Source organism: Aotus nancymaae, unplaced genomic scaffold, assembly GCF_030222135.1.
Source record: "Aotus nancymaae isolate 86718 unplaced genomic scaffold, 86718_ANA_hifiasm-v0.15.2.pri h1tg000011l, whole genome shotgun sequence".
Classification (NCBI taxonomy): Eukaryota; Metazoa; Chordata; class Mammalia; order Primates; family Aotidae; genus Aotus; species Aotus nancymaae.
The window spans coordinates 20,679,677-20,694,301 of NW_026988422.1; the positions used below are offsets into that span (position 1 = coordinate 20,679,677).

General features: G+C 36.2%; 1 protein-coding gene across 2 annotated transcripts in view; it reads right to left on the bottom strand.

Annotated features, from left to right (window-relative positions):
• Nucleotides 1-14,625, bottom strand: part of GSK3B (glycogen synthase kinase 3 beta) — a 224,182-nt gene that overhangs the window by 10,903 nt on the left and 198,654 nt on the right. For both annotated transcript variants that reach the window (XM_012463925.2, XM_012463924.2), the window contains one exon: nt 4,742-4,840. In XM_012463925.2, the coding sequence (XP_012319348.1) occupies nt 4,742-4,840 (99 nt within the window). The remainder of the gene's footprint in view (nt 1-4,741; nt 4,841-14,625) is intronic.

Sequence of the window (14,625 nt, forward strand, 5' to 3'; positions counted from 1 at the left end):
GCTTCATGAAAATTTTTAAGGCTATATAAAAATGGGGATTCCACAATGTATTAAAACAATTTCCTACTGTTGACCATTCAGGTTACAGTTATAGGCTCTCCTTTTGATATATACTAATATATAATTTATTATATAATTTATTATATATATTATGTGATTTCTCTCTCTGTACATGGTTGCCTTTTTCTTTCCAATAGATTTATCCTGAAGTTAAAATCCCTAAAGTGGAATTACTGAACTAAAATGTCTGAATTCTGACAGCTCTTGTTTTACACTATAATACTTTCCCCAAAGTTTCTGTCAATGCACATGCAGTTGCAGAACACAGCAAAAGGAAAGTTGAAACATCTGCAAAAATAGTTCCTGTTAAGTTAGAGGACAGTGTACCTCAAATGGTAAAGATGCATCATCTTTACCATTTTCCAAGAAGGTAAGAAAGCATTGTGATATTTTGTTGTACCAGTCAAAGTTTGTTGGTGATGACAGAGATCAATTATATATTCCCAGAATAAGCACAATATAATTTTAAGCCACAATCTGGGTATGAAAATGTCTGTTTTCTTTTGCTTTTTCAGAAGCAGCAATATAGAGAATTAGATTTCCACCTATAATGTATTTAAAATTTAGTAAGATTAAATATCTGAAAGCCATTTAACAGCTTTGGCTAACAATAGTAACTGACTAAAATCCAAAGCTTATTTCACCATAATACAGTCAGTGTAATCATAGTTGATGGCATATTTGTCAATCTGCTTTTTTTGCTTTTATCCCACATACTTTAGGATTGACCCTTGTTCCCAGGTCTACACAAATGTCAGAAAACTCCATTCTTGTTTAAGCCGGCTATAAGCAACATAAAAAGTGTCCCAGGCAGTTTACCTAGGAACCTCTATATTCTGACGATCTTGCTCTAGACATAAATACACTTGACAGAATCTGAATTGCAATGATGCTGAGCAACAATAGAAATGGCATTTTAACAGATCAGATGATAATTCAGTTATGCTCCTCTTTTGACTTTGTATTTTAGCGATATAAGATCATTTTTAGATGATTTGGAGGCACATTCTCAGGCTACTGAAAATAGGAAAGTATTATTTTGCTTCTTGTTGATATGGATGCCATAACGAAAAGTGGCTCCACCTCTAAAATATGAATCAGACTTCAAAGTCTTTGAAGTATAGGAACTCTAGAACGATGGGTATAAAGTTATGATTTGACCTGCAAATTTCTGAGCATTGCCCATAAAATACACCTGGTAGTATAGAGGCTAGGACAGTTTGATTTAAACATCCAGGGACTGCATCTGTTTTAACGCCTAGTGATGGGACAGCTCATGAGTGTAAGACGTCTTCTGATGAAATCAGCATATGGATATCTGCTTCTATTGGCAAGGCTGTTCAGTTATCTCCTTCAAGAAGTCAAAATTTGTCGGGCTCAAGAAAATATGTTGGTATAATGTAAGAATCAAAGGCCAAGTCTTCATAGTCTGAGTATTCGTAAGCTTCATTATCATTGGTGACTAACTGCTTTAAGGGTTAAGTAGGGTTTATTAATTTCGTCTGTTATGTATAAGATACATAGGGATGGGAGGGCAATTATAATAAGAATAATGGCGGGTAGCATAGTTCAGATGATTTCAATTTCTTGAGTGTTTATGGTGCTGGTATGGGTTAGTTTTGTTGTAAGTATGAGGGAAATAATGTATAGGACTAGGGAGCTAATTAGGAAAATAATTATGAGGGCATGATCATGAAAAGTAATTAGTTCTTCTATAATAGGGGATGCAGCGTTTTGCAGGCCTAGTTGGGCTGGGTGAGCCATTAAGATTTTGATGTTGTGTGCTCCATTACACTGACCACTGACTGAAATCAGGTATGACAACTAGTTTACTGAGGGGTTCATATTCTAATTAATTCTCTCCCTGGGTATGTTGGGGTATATTACCGTGGTAATGTAGCTTAGGTGGGTGATTAGAAATTCTTTGAAAATTTAAAATTTGAAATATTTCCAGGTTCAGATATTCATTTCTGGAGCTTTATAGCTTAACAGTTTATTGTTTTGCACTCTGGAGCAGATCCTGAAATGCTCTGTGCGGAAAGCTTTGGCTATTTCTGTAGCTTAGCGGTCCCTCACTCTGTGTGGAGAGATACATGTCCATTTATCCAAGAAAGACAAGTCATAGATTCTTTTGTCATAACAGGATGGATGTCAATCCTGCTCTCCACGTGGCTTAAAAAAGCCTGTCTGATGTGTCCTTACTTTGCAATAACAGTAATAAAAATAGCAACAGCAGGCTCCTTTCACCGAGAACCTACTGTATGGGCAGGCAAAGTGCTAATAAGCACTCTGAATACTTTATATCTTACTTCTTACAACTCTATGTAGTGGATATTTATTATTACTGCTTCTGGATAAGGAAACCAAATCTAAGACAAACAGACGACATTATATTTTAAGATCTTACAAAAGAATGTAACTCACACTGACAAATTCTTTAAAATATACATAAATCTTTAACTACAGGCAGTCAGAAGGCCAACCAATCAATCACTTTGTCTAGACCAGCATTTCCTGTGGTATGTTTGGTGACATACTTGAGCCTTCACTACTATGGCCCCGTAGAAAACTGTGAACTATACTGTGGTGTTATGCCTTTGGGTTACTCTCAAGGGAACTTTTTAAAAAGTATCTATATGAAACTCACATTGCTTTTTAGAATAATGCTAAGTTCATTTACTATGTCTCTTTCAGTACCAAATCTGAGGCCCTAAAGGAGAAATGTTTCTTAAACAAGTCGGGTCAGAAACATTGTTTTTTTCTAAACCACGAGTATGCTTTTAACCTAATGAACAATGGGAAATTTTAACAGAATTGTAACACTCCTTTATTTACTTTAGCTCAGACCAATACCTAAATATCCTCTTTGGTAACTATTAAGGTACTCAAGGCATGCATTTCTCGAAACTAATTTTAGCTCTGACCTCAGCTTACTATTCTTCTATTAACTTCCCCATACCCCAATTCAACTTCAGAGTAAACTCTCAGAGTCAAAGTCCAATGTCAGTTTCCATTTTTATGTTGAAGTCTGATTTTTATAGCCATAACAATATACGTGATTTTTTTTTTTTTTTTTTTTTTTTTTTGGTTTGCTGTAACCTGTATCAAAACAACATGAAAATCAGGTTATATATTAGGCTCCTACTAAGCAGACAATTTGCCCAAAAACGTGAGTCACAATCATTAACCAGTTTGGTATCTTACATTAAGAAAGCTACTTTAAACTGCTCAAAACCTACCAATCCCAAATTGTCATTTTTACATACAGCGTAAAGACATTCTAGTAAAACTCTGGAAATGGGCTCAACAAGTAAATGTGTTAGTTCAGGGTTAGGACTTTTTTCATGTTTTGAACAATTAATGTAACCTGGGCCAGTATTAAATTTGTTAATGGCTCAAAGCAGTTCTATCTTGATTCTAAACAGACCATAGTTAATTTAAAAATTTTAAAGCAGATTTCAGTACATTCAATCTGTAAAAATGAGTAAGACACTAATACAACTAATAAAGTTCAAATGACTTTCTCAAGGTAGCGTGTGCTGATAAACTTCAAATAAGAAAAGAAACCTTTCTTTCCAGACTTTTCCTGGAGACGGCAGGACATGAACTAGAATGAAATGTTTTAAATCTTTATTAGCAACATTTTAAAAGATTAAGATTAGACAGACACAATATCATATCAAACAATGGGACATGGATTTTGACCTTACTGTTTAATGATAAGAACTAGTAATGAAAGATTTTATCTTCTGCAGCATAAATGCCCTTAGGCAAAAATGGATCTGATCCAACTCAGTTTCAGTTTAAGACTTTAAAGAAAATGGAGTCAGCTCCTGCCATTAGCTTTTTGGAGAAGGAAAAAAAAAGGTACCAAATTCTGAGCCCCTATCATTTTAAAAAGCATCCAGCCATTATGCTTTGGAAGAACTTTACTTCACTCTTAAGGGTTGGATATTTTCAGAACATCTGCAAGGACACTGATTCTCACTAAATCAGGTCCCACCTGGCTTTGGGCCTAGCAGTACACCCTAGCTCTAACCCGTGAATGGTTTCTTTCTTTTTTTTTTTTTTGTATATAAGAGTCTTGTGACATTCTGATCTAAATCTTGGTTAAACATATTTGCATTGCAGTTTTAGCCTTCTCACAATGATTAAAAAGATTATACCAATTTATATTTTACAATTCTTGAAAATTTGCCTCTCCCGTACGCTATGTAATTTATGTTCGAGAGGATAAAACAAAAGTAAATTATTTTCATTAACAATATATTTATATGTTTTCTGCTATAAACATCTCATTTGATTTGATTTCCTATTGAAATTATATGAAAAGCATAACTTAAAAATTTTTTAAATTTATTTTTATTTTTTAGATAGGGACTCACTATGTTGTCCAGGCTGGTCTTCAACTCCTGGCCTCAAATGATCCTCCCGCTAAGAAGACAGAATTTAACATCATCAGAAGATATTTGTATCTTATATATAATGTACCTGCCGAGTTCTTTTGTTTTATGCTTTTTGGAAATAAAGTAAAAAATTTTATTCACGTTTACTCATTTGGCTGTGCTGTTTTGATTTGCAGAAGGTATTAAATGTTCATACTCATCAAATGAAATGAAAGGTAATCATGTCTTTTTGAAAAACAGTATGTTTTTACAGAAGAGATTTAGAGTGTTCTTACCTGAGGCTGCTGTGGCATTTGTGGGAGTTGAAGCAGCTGCTTGAATCCGAGCATGAGGAGGAATAAGGATAGTAGCCAGAGGTGGATTACTTGACAGTTCTATAGAAGGTTAAGACACAAATGTTAGAGTCCACTCTTAACTTTGTATGCAAAACTATTTCATTGGTAACAGTAAAAATAAGATTCTGCATTAAACTTCCAGTTTAGGCCAGACATGGTAGCTCATGCCTGTAATCCCAGCACTTTGGGAGGCTGAGGCAGGTGAATCACCTGTGGTCAGGAGTTTGAGACCAGCCTGGCCAACATGGAGAAACCCCATCTCTACTAAAATACAGAAATCAGGGGATTAATGCAACAAGAAAAGCTAGATGCACCCAATACAGGAGCACACAGATTCATAAAGCAAGTTTTTAGAGACCTACAAAGAGACTTAGACTCCCACACAATAATAGTGAGAGACTTTAACACCTCACTGTCAATATTAGATCAACAAGACAGAAAATTAACAAGGATATCCAGGACTGGAATTCTGCTCTGGACCAAATGGACCTAATAGACATCTATAGAACTCTCCACCCTAAATCCACAGAATACACATTCTCCTTAGCATCACACAGCACTTATTCTAAAATTGACCACATAATTGAAAGTAAAACACTCCTCAGCAAATGCAAGAGAATGGAAATCATAACGAACAGTCTCTCAGACCACAGTGCAATCAAATTAGAACTCAGGATTAAAAAACTCATTCAAAACTGCACAACTACATGGAAAACTGAACAACCTGCTCCTGAATGACTACTGGGTAAATAACAAAATTAAGGCAGAAATAAATAAGTTCTTTGAAACCAATGAGAACAAAGACACAATGTACCAGAGTCTCTGGGACACAGCTAAAGCAGTGGTTACAGGGAGATTTATAGCACTAAATGCCCAGAGGAGGAAGCAGGAAATACCTAAAATCGACACCCTAACATCACAATTAAAAGAACTAGAGAAGCAAGAGCAAACAAATTCAAAAGCCAGCAGAAGACAAGAAACAACTAAGATCAGAGCATAACTGAAGGAGACAGAGACATGAAAAACCCTTGGAAAAAAAAAAAAAATCAATAAATACAGGAACTGTTTTTTTTTTTTTTTTTTTTTTTTTTTAAAAAGATTAACAAAATAGACCACTAGGCCAGACTAATAAAGAAAAAAAGAGAAGAATCAAATAGACATAATAAAAAATGATAAAGAGGAGATCACCACTGATCCCACAGAAATACAAACTACCATCAGAAAATATTATGAACACCTCTATGCAAATAAACTAGAAAATCTAGAAGAAATTGATAAATTCCTGAATACATACACCCTCCCAAGACTAAACCAGGAAGAAGCCAAATCCCTGAATAGACCAGTAACAAGTTCTGAAATTGAGGCAGTAATTAATAGCCTACCAACCAAAAAAAGCCCAGGACCAGCCTGATTCATGCCAAATTCTACCAGTTGTACAAAGAGGACCTGGTACATTACTTCTGAAACTATTCCAAACAACAGAAAAAGAGGGGCTCCTCCCTAACTCATTTTATGACGCCAGCATCATCCTAATACCAAAACCTGGCAGAGACACAACATAAAAAGAAAATTTCTGGCCAATTTCCATGATGAACATCAATGCGAAAATCCTCAATAAAATTCTGGTAAACAGAATCCAGCAGCATATTAAAAAGCTTATCCACCGCAATAAAGTCGGCTTCATCCCTGGGATGCAAGGCTGCTTCAACATATGCAAACCAATAAATGTAATCCATCACATAAACAGAACCAATGACAAAAACCACATGACTATCTCAACAGATGCAGAAAAAAAGCTGATAAAATTCAACACCCCTTCATGCTAAAAACACTCAATAAACTAGGTATCGATGGCACATATCTCAAAATAATAAGAGCTACTGATGACAAACCCACAGCCAACATCATACTCAATGGGCAAACGCTGGAAGCATTCCCTTTGAAAACTGACACAAGACAAGGATGACCTCTCTCGCCACTCCTATTCAACATAGTATTGGAATTTCTGTCCAGGGCAATCAGGCAAGAGAAAGAAATAAAGGTATTCAAATAGAAAGAGAAGAAGTCAAATTATCTCTCTTTGCAGATGACATGATTGTATATTTAGAAAACCCCATTGTCTCAGCTCAAAACCTCCTTAAGCTGATAAACAACTTCAGTAAAGTCTCAGGATACAAAATCAATGTGCAAAAATCACAAGCGTTCCTATACACTTAGATAGACAAACAGCCAAATCATGAGCAAACTCCCACTCACAACTGCTAAAAAGAGAATAAAATACCTAGGAATACAACTTACAAGGGATGTGAAGGACCTCTTCAAGGAGAACTACATACCACTGCTAAAAGAAATAAGAGAGGACACAAACAAATGGAAAAACATTCCATGCGCATGGATAGGAAGAATCAATATCATGAAAATGGCCATACTGCTGAAAGTAATTTATAGATTCAATGCTATTCCTCTCAAGCTACCATTGACTATCATCACAGAATTAGAAAAAACTACTTTAAATTTATATGGAACCAAAAAAGAGCCCGTATAGCCAAGACAATCCTAAACAAAAAGAAAAAAGCTGGAGGTATCACGCTACCTGACTTCAAACTATACTACAAGGCTACAGTAACCAAAACAGCATGATACTGGTACCAAAACAGATATATAGACCAATGGAAGAGAACAGAGGCCTCAGATATAATACCATGAATCTACAACCATCTGATCTTTGACAAATCTGACAAAAACAAGCAATGGGAAAAGGATTCCCTATTTAATAAATGGTGTTGGGAAAACCTGGCTAGCCATATGCAGAAGACTAAAACTGGCCCCCTTCCTTATACCTTATACAAAAATTAACTCAGGATGGATTAAAGATTTAAACGTAAGACCTGAAACCATAAAAATCCTAGAAGAAAACCTAGGCAATACCATTCAGGACACAGGCATGGGCCAAGAATTCATGACTAAACACCAAAAGCAATAAACAAAAGCCAAATAGACAAATGGGATCTAATTAAACTAAAGAGCCTTTGCACGGCAAAGAAAACTATTATCAGAGTGAACAGGCAACCTACAGAATGGGAGAAAGTTTCTGTCATCTATCCATCTAACAAAGGGATAATATCCAGAATCTACAAGGAACTTAAACAAATTTACAAGAAAAAAACAACCCACAAAAGGATATGAACAGATACTTTTTAAAAGGAGACATTTATGCGGCCAAGAAACATATGAAAAAGAGCTCATCATCACTGGTCATCAGAGAAATGCAAATCAAAACCACGAGATACCATCTCACGCCAGTTAGAATGGCGATCATTAAAAAGTCAGGAGACAGCAGATGCTGGAGAGGATGTGGAGAAACAGGAACGTTTTTACACTGTTGGTGGGAGTGTAAATCAGTTCAACCATTGTGGAAGACAGTGTGGCAATTCCTCAAGGATCTAGAACCAGAAATACCATTTGACCCAGCAATCCCATTACTGGGTATACGCCGAAAGGATTATAAAAATCATTCTACTATAAAGACACATGCATACATATGTTTATTGCAGCACTGTTTACAATAGCAAAGACTTGGAACCAACCCAAATGCCCATCAATGGTAGACTGGATAGACCCAGCAATCCCATTACTGGGTATACGCCGAAAGGATTATAAAAATCATTCTACTATAAAGACACATGCATACATATGTTTATTGCAGCACTGTTTACAATAGCAAAGACTTGGAACCAACCCAAATGCCCATCAATGGTAGACTGGATAGAGAAAATGTGGCACATACACAACATGGAATACTATGCAGCCATAAAAAAGAATGAGTTCATGTCCTTTGCAGGGACAAGGATGAAGCTGGAAACCATCATTCTCAGCAAACTAACACAGGAACAGAAAACCAAATGGTGCATATTCTCACTCACAAATGGGAGTTAAACAATGAGAACACATGGGCACAGGGAGTGGAATCTCTCACACCAGGGCCTGTCAGAGGTCAGGCGGCTAGGGGAGGGATAGCATCAGGAGAAATACCTAATATAGATGATGGGTTGATGGGTGCAGCAAACCACCATGGCACATGTATACCTATGTAACAAACATGCACATTCTGCACATGTATCTCAGAACTTAAATAATAATAATAATAAAAAAAGAAGAATTCAGTTTTTTAAAAAAATACAGAAATTAGCCGGGTGCAGTGGCACACACCTGTGATCCTGGCTACTTGGGAGGCCAAAGCAGGAGAATCGCCTGAACCTGGGAGGTAGAGGTTGCAGGGAGCCAAGACAGTGCCACTGCACTCCAGCCTGGGCATCAAAAGCGAAACTCCATCGCCAAACAAAACAAAACAAAACAAAAACAAACTACCAGTTTAACAGGGGAAAAAAAAACCCTACATGACAAACTTATACCTCAAACTAGCTAAATGAGTTAGTAATCAACTTATAGAAAAAGCCCACAGAACTACTGTGATATGTAACAAAGGCATTATCTGCTAAAATTATGTCTAAGAACTAAAGACATCTTGGGGAAAGGTGGTAGCCAAAGTTTTGGAGTAGGTATATTAATAAGACATATCTGTACCTTTCATTGATTTAAATATATTAGGTTTTCCTGTCCTACTATGGCAATATTTGACTACAGGAAATACTGTACAAACATATTTTTTATGTTTTTAAATGGTGGTGGTGTCATAGCAAAGAAAATATGAATGAGAATGTGTGTCTGTATGTGTATGTATAACTGGATGTACTGACCAACCTACCCAACTGTTTATGAGCCAATGGCAGATAAGATTTATCTAGACACTAATGGAAAAAGGATTTGAGAAACATCTGTTTAATGTATCACTGCTTTTATTAAAACTGAAAATGTCTTTATCCAGTTCTTTTCTTTACTCAGTAAGATTATTTTTGTTACTTTTCACAAGTTTGAAATAGGCTTTTTATCTGCATGGGGGAAGCTGTCTCTGTCAACTGTACTTATTTCTTTGAAGAATCAAGATCTGTAGCAAGTAGTGGTAGTGAGCCTGCACATAAAATCATTTGTTGTTAGTTTTAGATAATGTGACTATTCTCCCAGTTACCTGAATAACCCTGCTTTACGCTTGTTACTTAAGTATTTAGCCTGTAAGTACTAATTGTCACTCTAATATGTGTCACAGTTTGAAGGAACAATCATAACCATAACTAGCTACAGGAGGACATTATCCTCTGAGCTACAGCACAACTTTGGCAATTCACAGATATGGTATGAACTTCAAAAAGTTCAAGAAAAGCTTTTTTTAAAAACTAAGGTAAAATTCATGTTAACATAAACCGTTTGCAATTGTACAGTTCAGCATGATTCAACATTTAATACATTCACAATGTTGTATAACCATGACCTCTAGTTCCAAAACATTTTCATTACCCCAAAGGGAAACCCCAAACCCACAAGCAGTCACTCCACATTAATCCCTTCCTCTAAGCCCCTAGCAAGGGAAACTGTATTTTTAATGCAGCAGTTTTAAAATGTTTTCTGGTGCAAAGCCCCTGCCAGTAGTATTTATTCAAGTCAGTACCTAAATATCCAAATTTTGTACTAAATTAGATACTAAATGATATCAGATTGTGGTAAAGAAAAGCAATAAATTGATCCTAAGATTTATTAAAAATGAATGAAAGGAAAAGCTGAAAACTGAGAGAAGACTATTCACTTTCCTTTCCCCTTAGAGGAGAAAATTTAGTCCAACTCATCAAATAAATAGTCTTCCCTGGGAAAACAGGTGAAGACCATTACCCTAATTATCAGGTTCTATGAGATACTATTTTCTCACAATCAGACTTGGTAGGAACAGAAAGCTCCTATGGCACTTTACTTCGAATCAGTTCAGTTTTAACCCACAATCTTATATGCAGGAAAGCAAAATAATTCCTAGCAATTGCGATGGCTGAAGACTTTATAGCTCCAGGTACAAAAAAGTATTAATACAATATGTGGTTTTTATTCTAAAGAAATTCAGATTTACCATCTCAATTAAAATTATATAAAACAGGCTTCTTGAAAATTCATCCATCCATCAACCCACCCACATACACATCCATCTATCTAACAATACTGAACATGAAATAGTGTGTAAGGTCCCAGGATAGGGAAATGAAAGGATAATTGCCCTTGTCTAATCAACAGAAATTGACAAGAACAACTGAAAAAACAATCTGACAAGAAAGGGAACCACTTAGGACAGGGACACTGTCAAATGAAAACATCTCTATAACCATGTACCCAGTATCTAAAATAAAATCTAAAAAATGAGAAGAGGACTGGAGATTTTAGTAAGACATTTTGACAAAGCTACTGTTAAAAATAATCTTTAAAATAAACTGAGTATCAGTGGTCTGTGGTCCCTCTCTCCTTATTGCCCATGCTGCCCATTTTCTCCCATATATTTACTGTCTCTCACCACATCACCTATCCTTCTGTGTATCTGAATGCCCAGCTGAAGTCCATAACAGTTTTGTGTCTTAGCCTGGACAAGAATATGTAATGTATAGTCAGTTATCCCTTGGTATCCTGGGGGACTGGTTCCAAGAACCTCCTTAGATACCCAAATCCAAAGATGCTCAAGTCCCTTACATAAAATGGTGTACTATTTATAGGTAACCTACACAGAGCCTCTCATATACTTTATTTTTTATTTTATTTTTTGAAACAAAGTCTTGCTCTGTCGCCCCAGTTGCAGTGCAATGATATATAATCCTGGCCTACTGCAACCACCACCTCTTGGGTTCATGCGATTCTCGGGCCTCAGCCTCTTGTATAGTTTAAATCATCTCTAGATTACTTGTAATACCTAATACAATGTAAATACTATGTAAATAGTTTAATACAATTGTTTTAAAATTTATATTATTTTTTATTGTCATACTGTTCTATTTTATTGGATTCCCCCACCCTGAATACTTTCAATCTGTAGTCGGTTGAATACAGGGCTGTTGGAACCTACAGATACAGAAGGTTGACTATACAGACACACAGACGTGATGGGCTTAAAAAAGCAATCCTCAGCCAGGTGCGGTGGCTCACGAGGTCAGAAGTTTGAGACCAGCCTGACCAACATGGTGAAATCCAGTCTCTACTAAAAATACAAAAATTAGCTGGGCGTGGTGGCATGCACCTGTAGTCCCAGCTACTCAGGAGGCTGAGCCAGGAGAATCGCTTGAACCATCTCAGAAGAGGAAAAAAAAAATCCCCCTTTTTCCTTTGGTAGTAGACTGTCATTTGGGTTTTGGATAAGGAGAGAGGTGCAACTAGTGAAAAGTAAGGTGAAAAAAGTGAAGAAATTAAGAAGACAATGAAAATGAGAATATCTGAGGTCTCAGAGGCTTTGCCACACCCAAAGACATGGAGTGTGGGTGAGGGTGGCGTCCAAGATGTGAAGGGGAGTACTTTGTGAACCTTTTTCAAACAAACACCCTAAAAGTTAATAATTCTAAAATGAACAATCACTACCAGTTCTACATCCTTCCAACTTCTATACCCCATTGTTCTTCTTCTCTTTCTTAATTACAGGCAATCCTTAAGATCTATTGCTTTCATCTGTTCACTCTTCTCTACTTCAAAGAGGTTGTTAACTGTTACTTACACCTTTTCCTTGTGAGGAAGTCTCCTTTCACCCTTGCTATAGTCCTATTCTTGCTACTGTTAAGTCCACACTTTTTATGGGGGCAGACTATGAGCACTTCTATGGGGCTGTCTCAACCAGTTCAAAATGGTTTATTTTTCAATCCCAACCATTACTACCTACTTCCAATCACTTTATCTATCCACGGCAATGAGTGATAAGAAAATGGAGTCAGTGAGGGTGAATAAAAACGACAGTGAAAGAATGGAAAAAATGGTGGCATTCTGAGGATAGAAACAGCAAAGCAACAGCACTTCTCAGTATCAGAGTGTATGTGTTCTTGAAGGCAGAGAAGAAGTATAGAAGAGACTGAAATTGAAAAATAAGGTAACATTTATTTACTAAACATGTGTTCCAAGCTTGAAAGTAGGGGAATAATTAAGGGAACAAAAAGGTCCATGATGAAGTGGGATAGCTCTGGAGAAGTGAAAGGGAAATGAAAAATAGAAAGGATAAAAGATTGTTACCGCAGAGACATAGTTAAAAACAAAATGGCAAGAAATTCCAGAAAACTTCAGAAAAAAATGACATGTGATAAAAATTTCTTCAGCCAACTGAAGATGTCATGAAGATTATTCATTAAAAAGCCACATAGCAGTTTACTAGGGAAAACTACAGATGTTTTGATGGTGCATCAATCATTACATGTTCCATAATCAAACATTTTAACGCACAATTTAAACAAATGCAAAATAAGTTTAAAAATAGATTATCAATCAACCAAAAAGTTAACAAAACTCCTTTAACTAAATTTTGCTGCATTGTTGTTTTATACTGCAAACCACAGAAGAAAAATTCTTATGAAAAGACTAAATGAATAAACTCAAATATGCCTGATAAAGCAATCTTTTTCAATGGAAAAAAGAAATCTACATCTAGTTGGTAAAACCTGGTATTTTCCTTAAAAGTTTCTATTCTTCCAAGTGCAAGATCCCAAAATTCATTGATAAGATGGGACAGGTAAGAACTTTCCTAGTTTTCTGAGGGGGCAGGTGGGTGGTGGTGGTAATGTGTTTGTACAAACTGTTGTATGAAAGCTGAGGACAAATTTGAGAGCAGCAATCAATGTGGGAATCAGAGAGAAGAAATCAACCTCTCTATTGACTAGATCTCCTTTTACAGTGATGTAATAAAATACCTAGCAGTCATCAGATAAAAGGGAATTTTCCTCCTTTACTAGCTTTGAAAGAGCTCACCCTGCAGATCCCCAAAAAGGAGTCACTAAAATACGCAGACATTGTTTTTGTTCTACAAGAAGTCTGACTGCCTCATGTGTGTACTATACCTCTTATGTACATATAATAATTTCCAGTGGTTGTCTATATAGTTAAAAGTGCTATTTCTCTCTATTCACAAAAAGGTTTAAATGACTTAATAATGGAGGGCTCCATTACATTTGTGTATTATTTTGAGCAGCAATTCAAATGCTAGGATTCTTTTTTTTTTTTTGAGATGGAGTTTCACTCTGTCACCCAGGCTGGAGTGCAGTGGCATGATCTCGGCTCACTGCAACCTCTGCCTCCTGGGTTCAAGCGATTCTCTTGCCTCAGCCACCTGAGTAGCTGGGATTACAGGCACCCACCATGAAGCCTGGCTAATTTTTCTATTTTTAGTAGAGATGGGGTTTCACCATGTTGGCCAGGCTGGTCTCAAACTCCTCAACTCATGTGATCTGCCCACCCTGGCATCCCAAAGTGCTGGGATTAGAGGCATAAGCCACTGTGCCCAGCCCAGAACTCTATTCTTAATGAAGTGCAATAAATAAGGCATTACTGAGTTTTTCAAATCCTATTTTAAAAATAAACTTATTGGGCATTTAAAAATAATACTGCTAATATTTTGATTCTGGGAGAACCAGTCTAGATTTTTCTATGTTTATTTATTTTGTATCTCAATCCTATTGTGGTCTACATTTTCAGCTTTATCATTTTTTCTTTTCTGGAGTCAATTCATTTTTATAATTAAAATTTTGAAGATGTATATGTCCTTTAATCCAACAATCTCATTTATTTAAATGGGGAAACTCAGGTAGGGATAGTGTGTTGGCCAAGGTCTACAACTATGTTAGAGGGAACTAGGCTTTAGTTCTGACTTACTCTTTGCTCCTGCAATGTTGCATTTCTTTATTGTCTTGGTTATATATCATATACCACCAGTG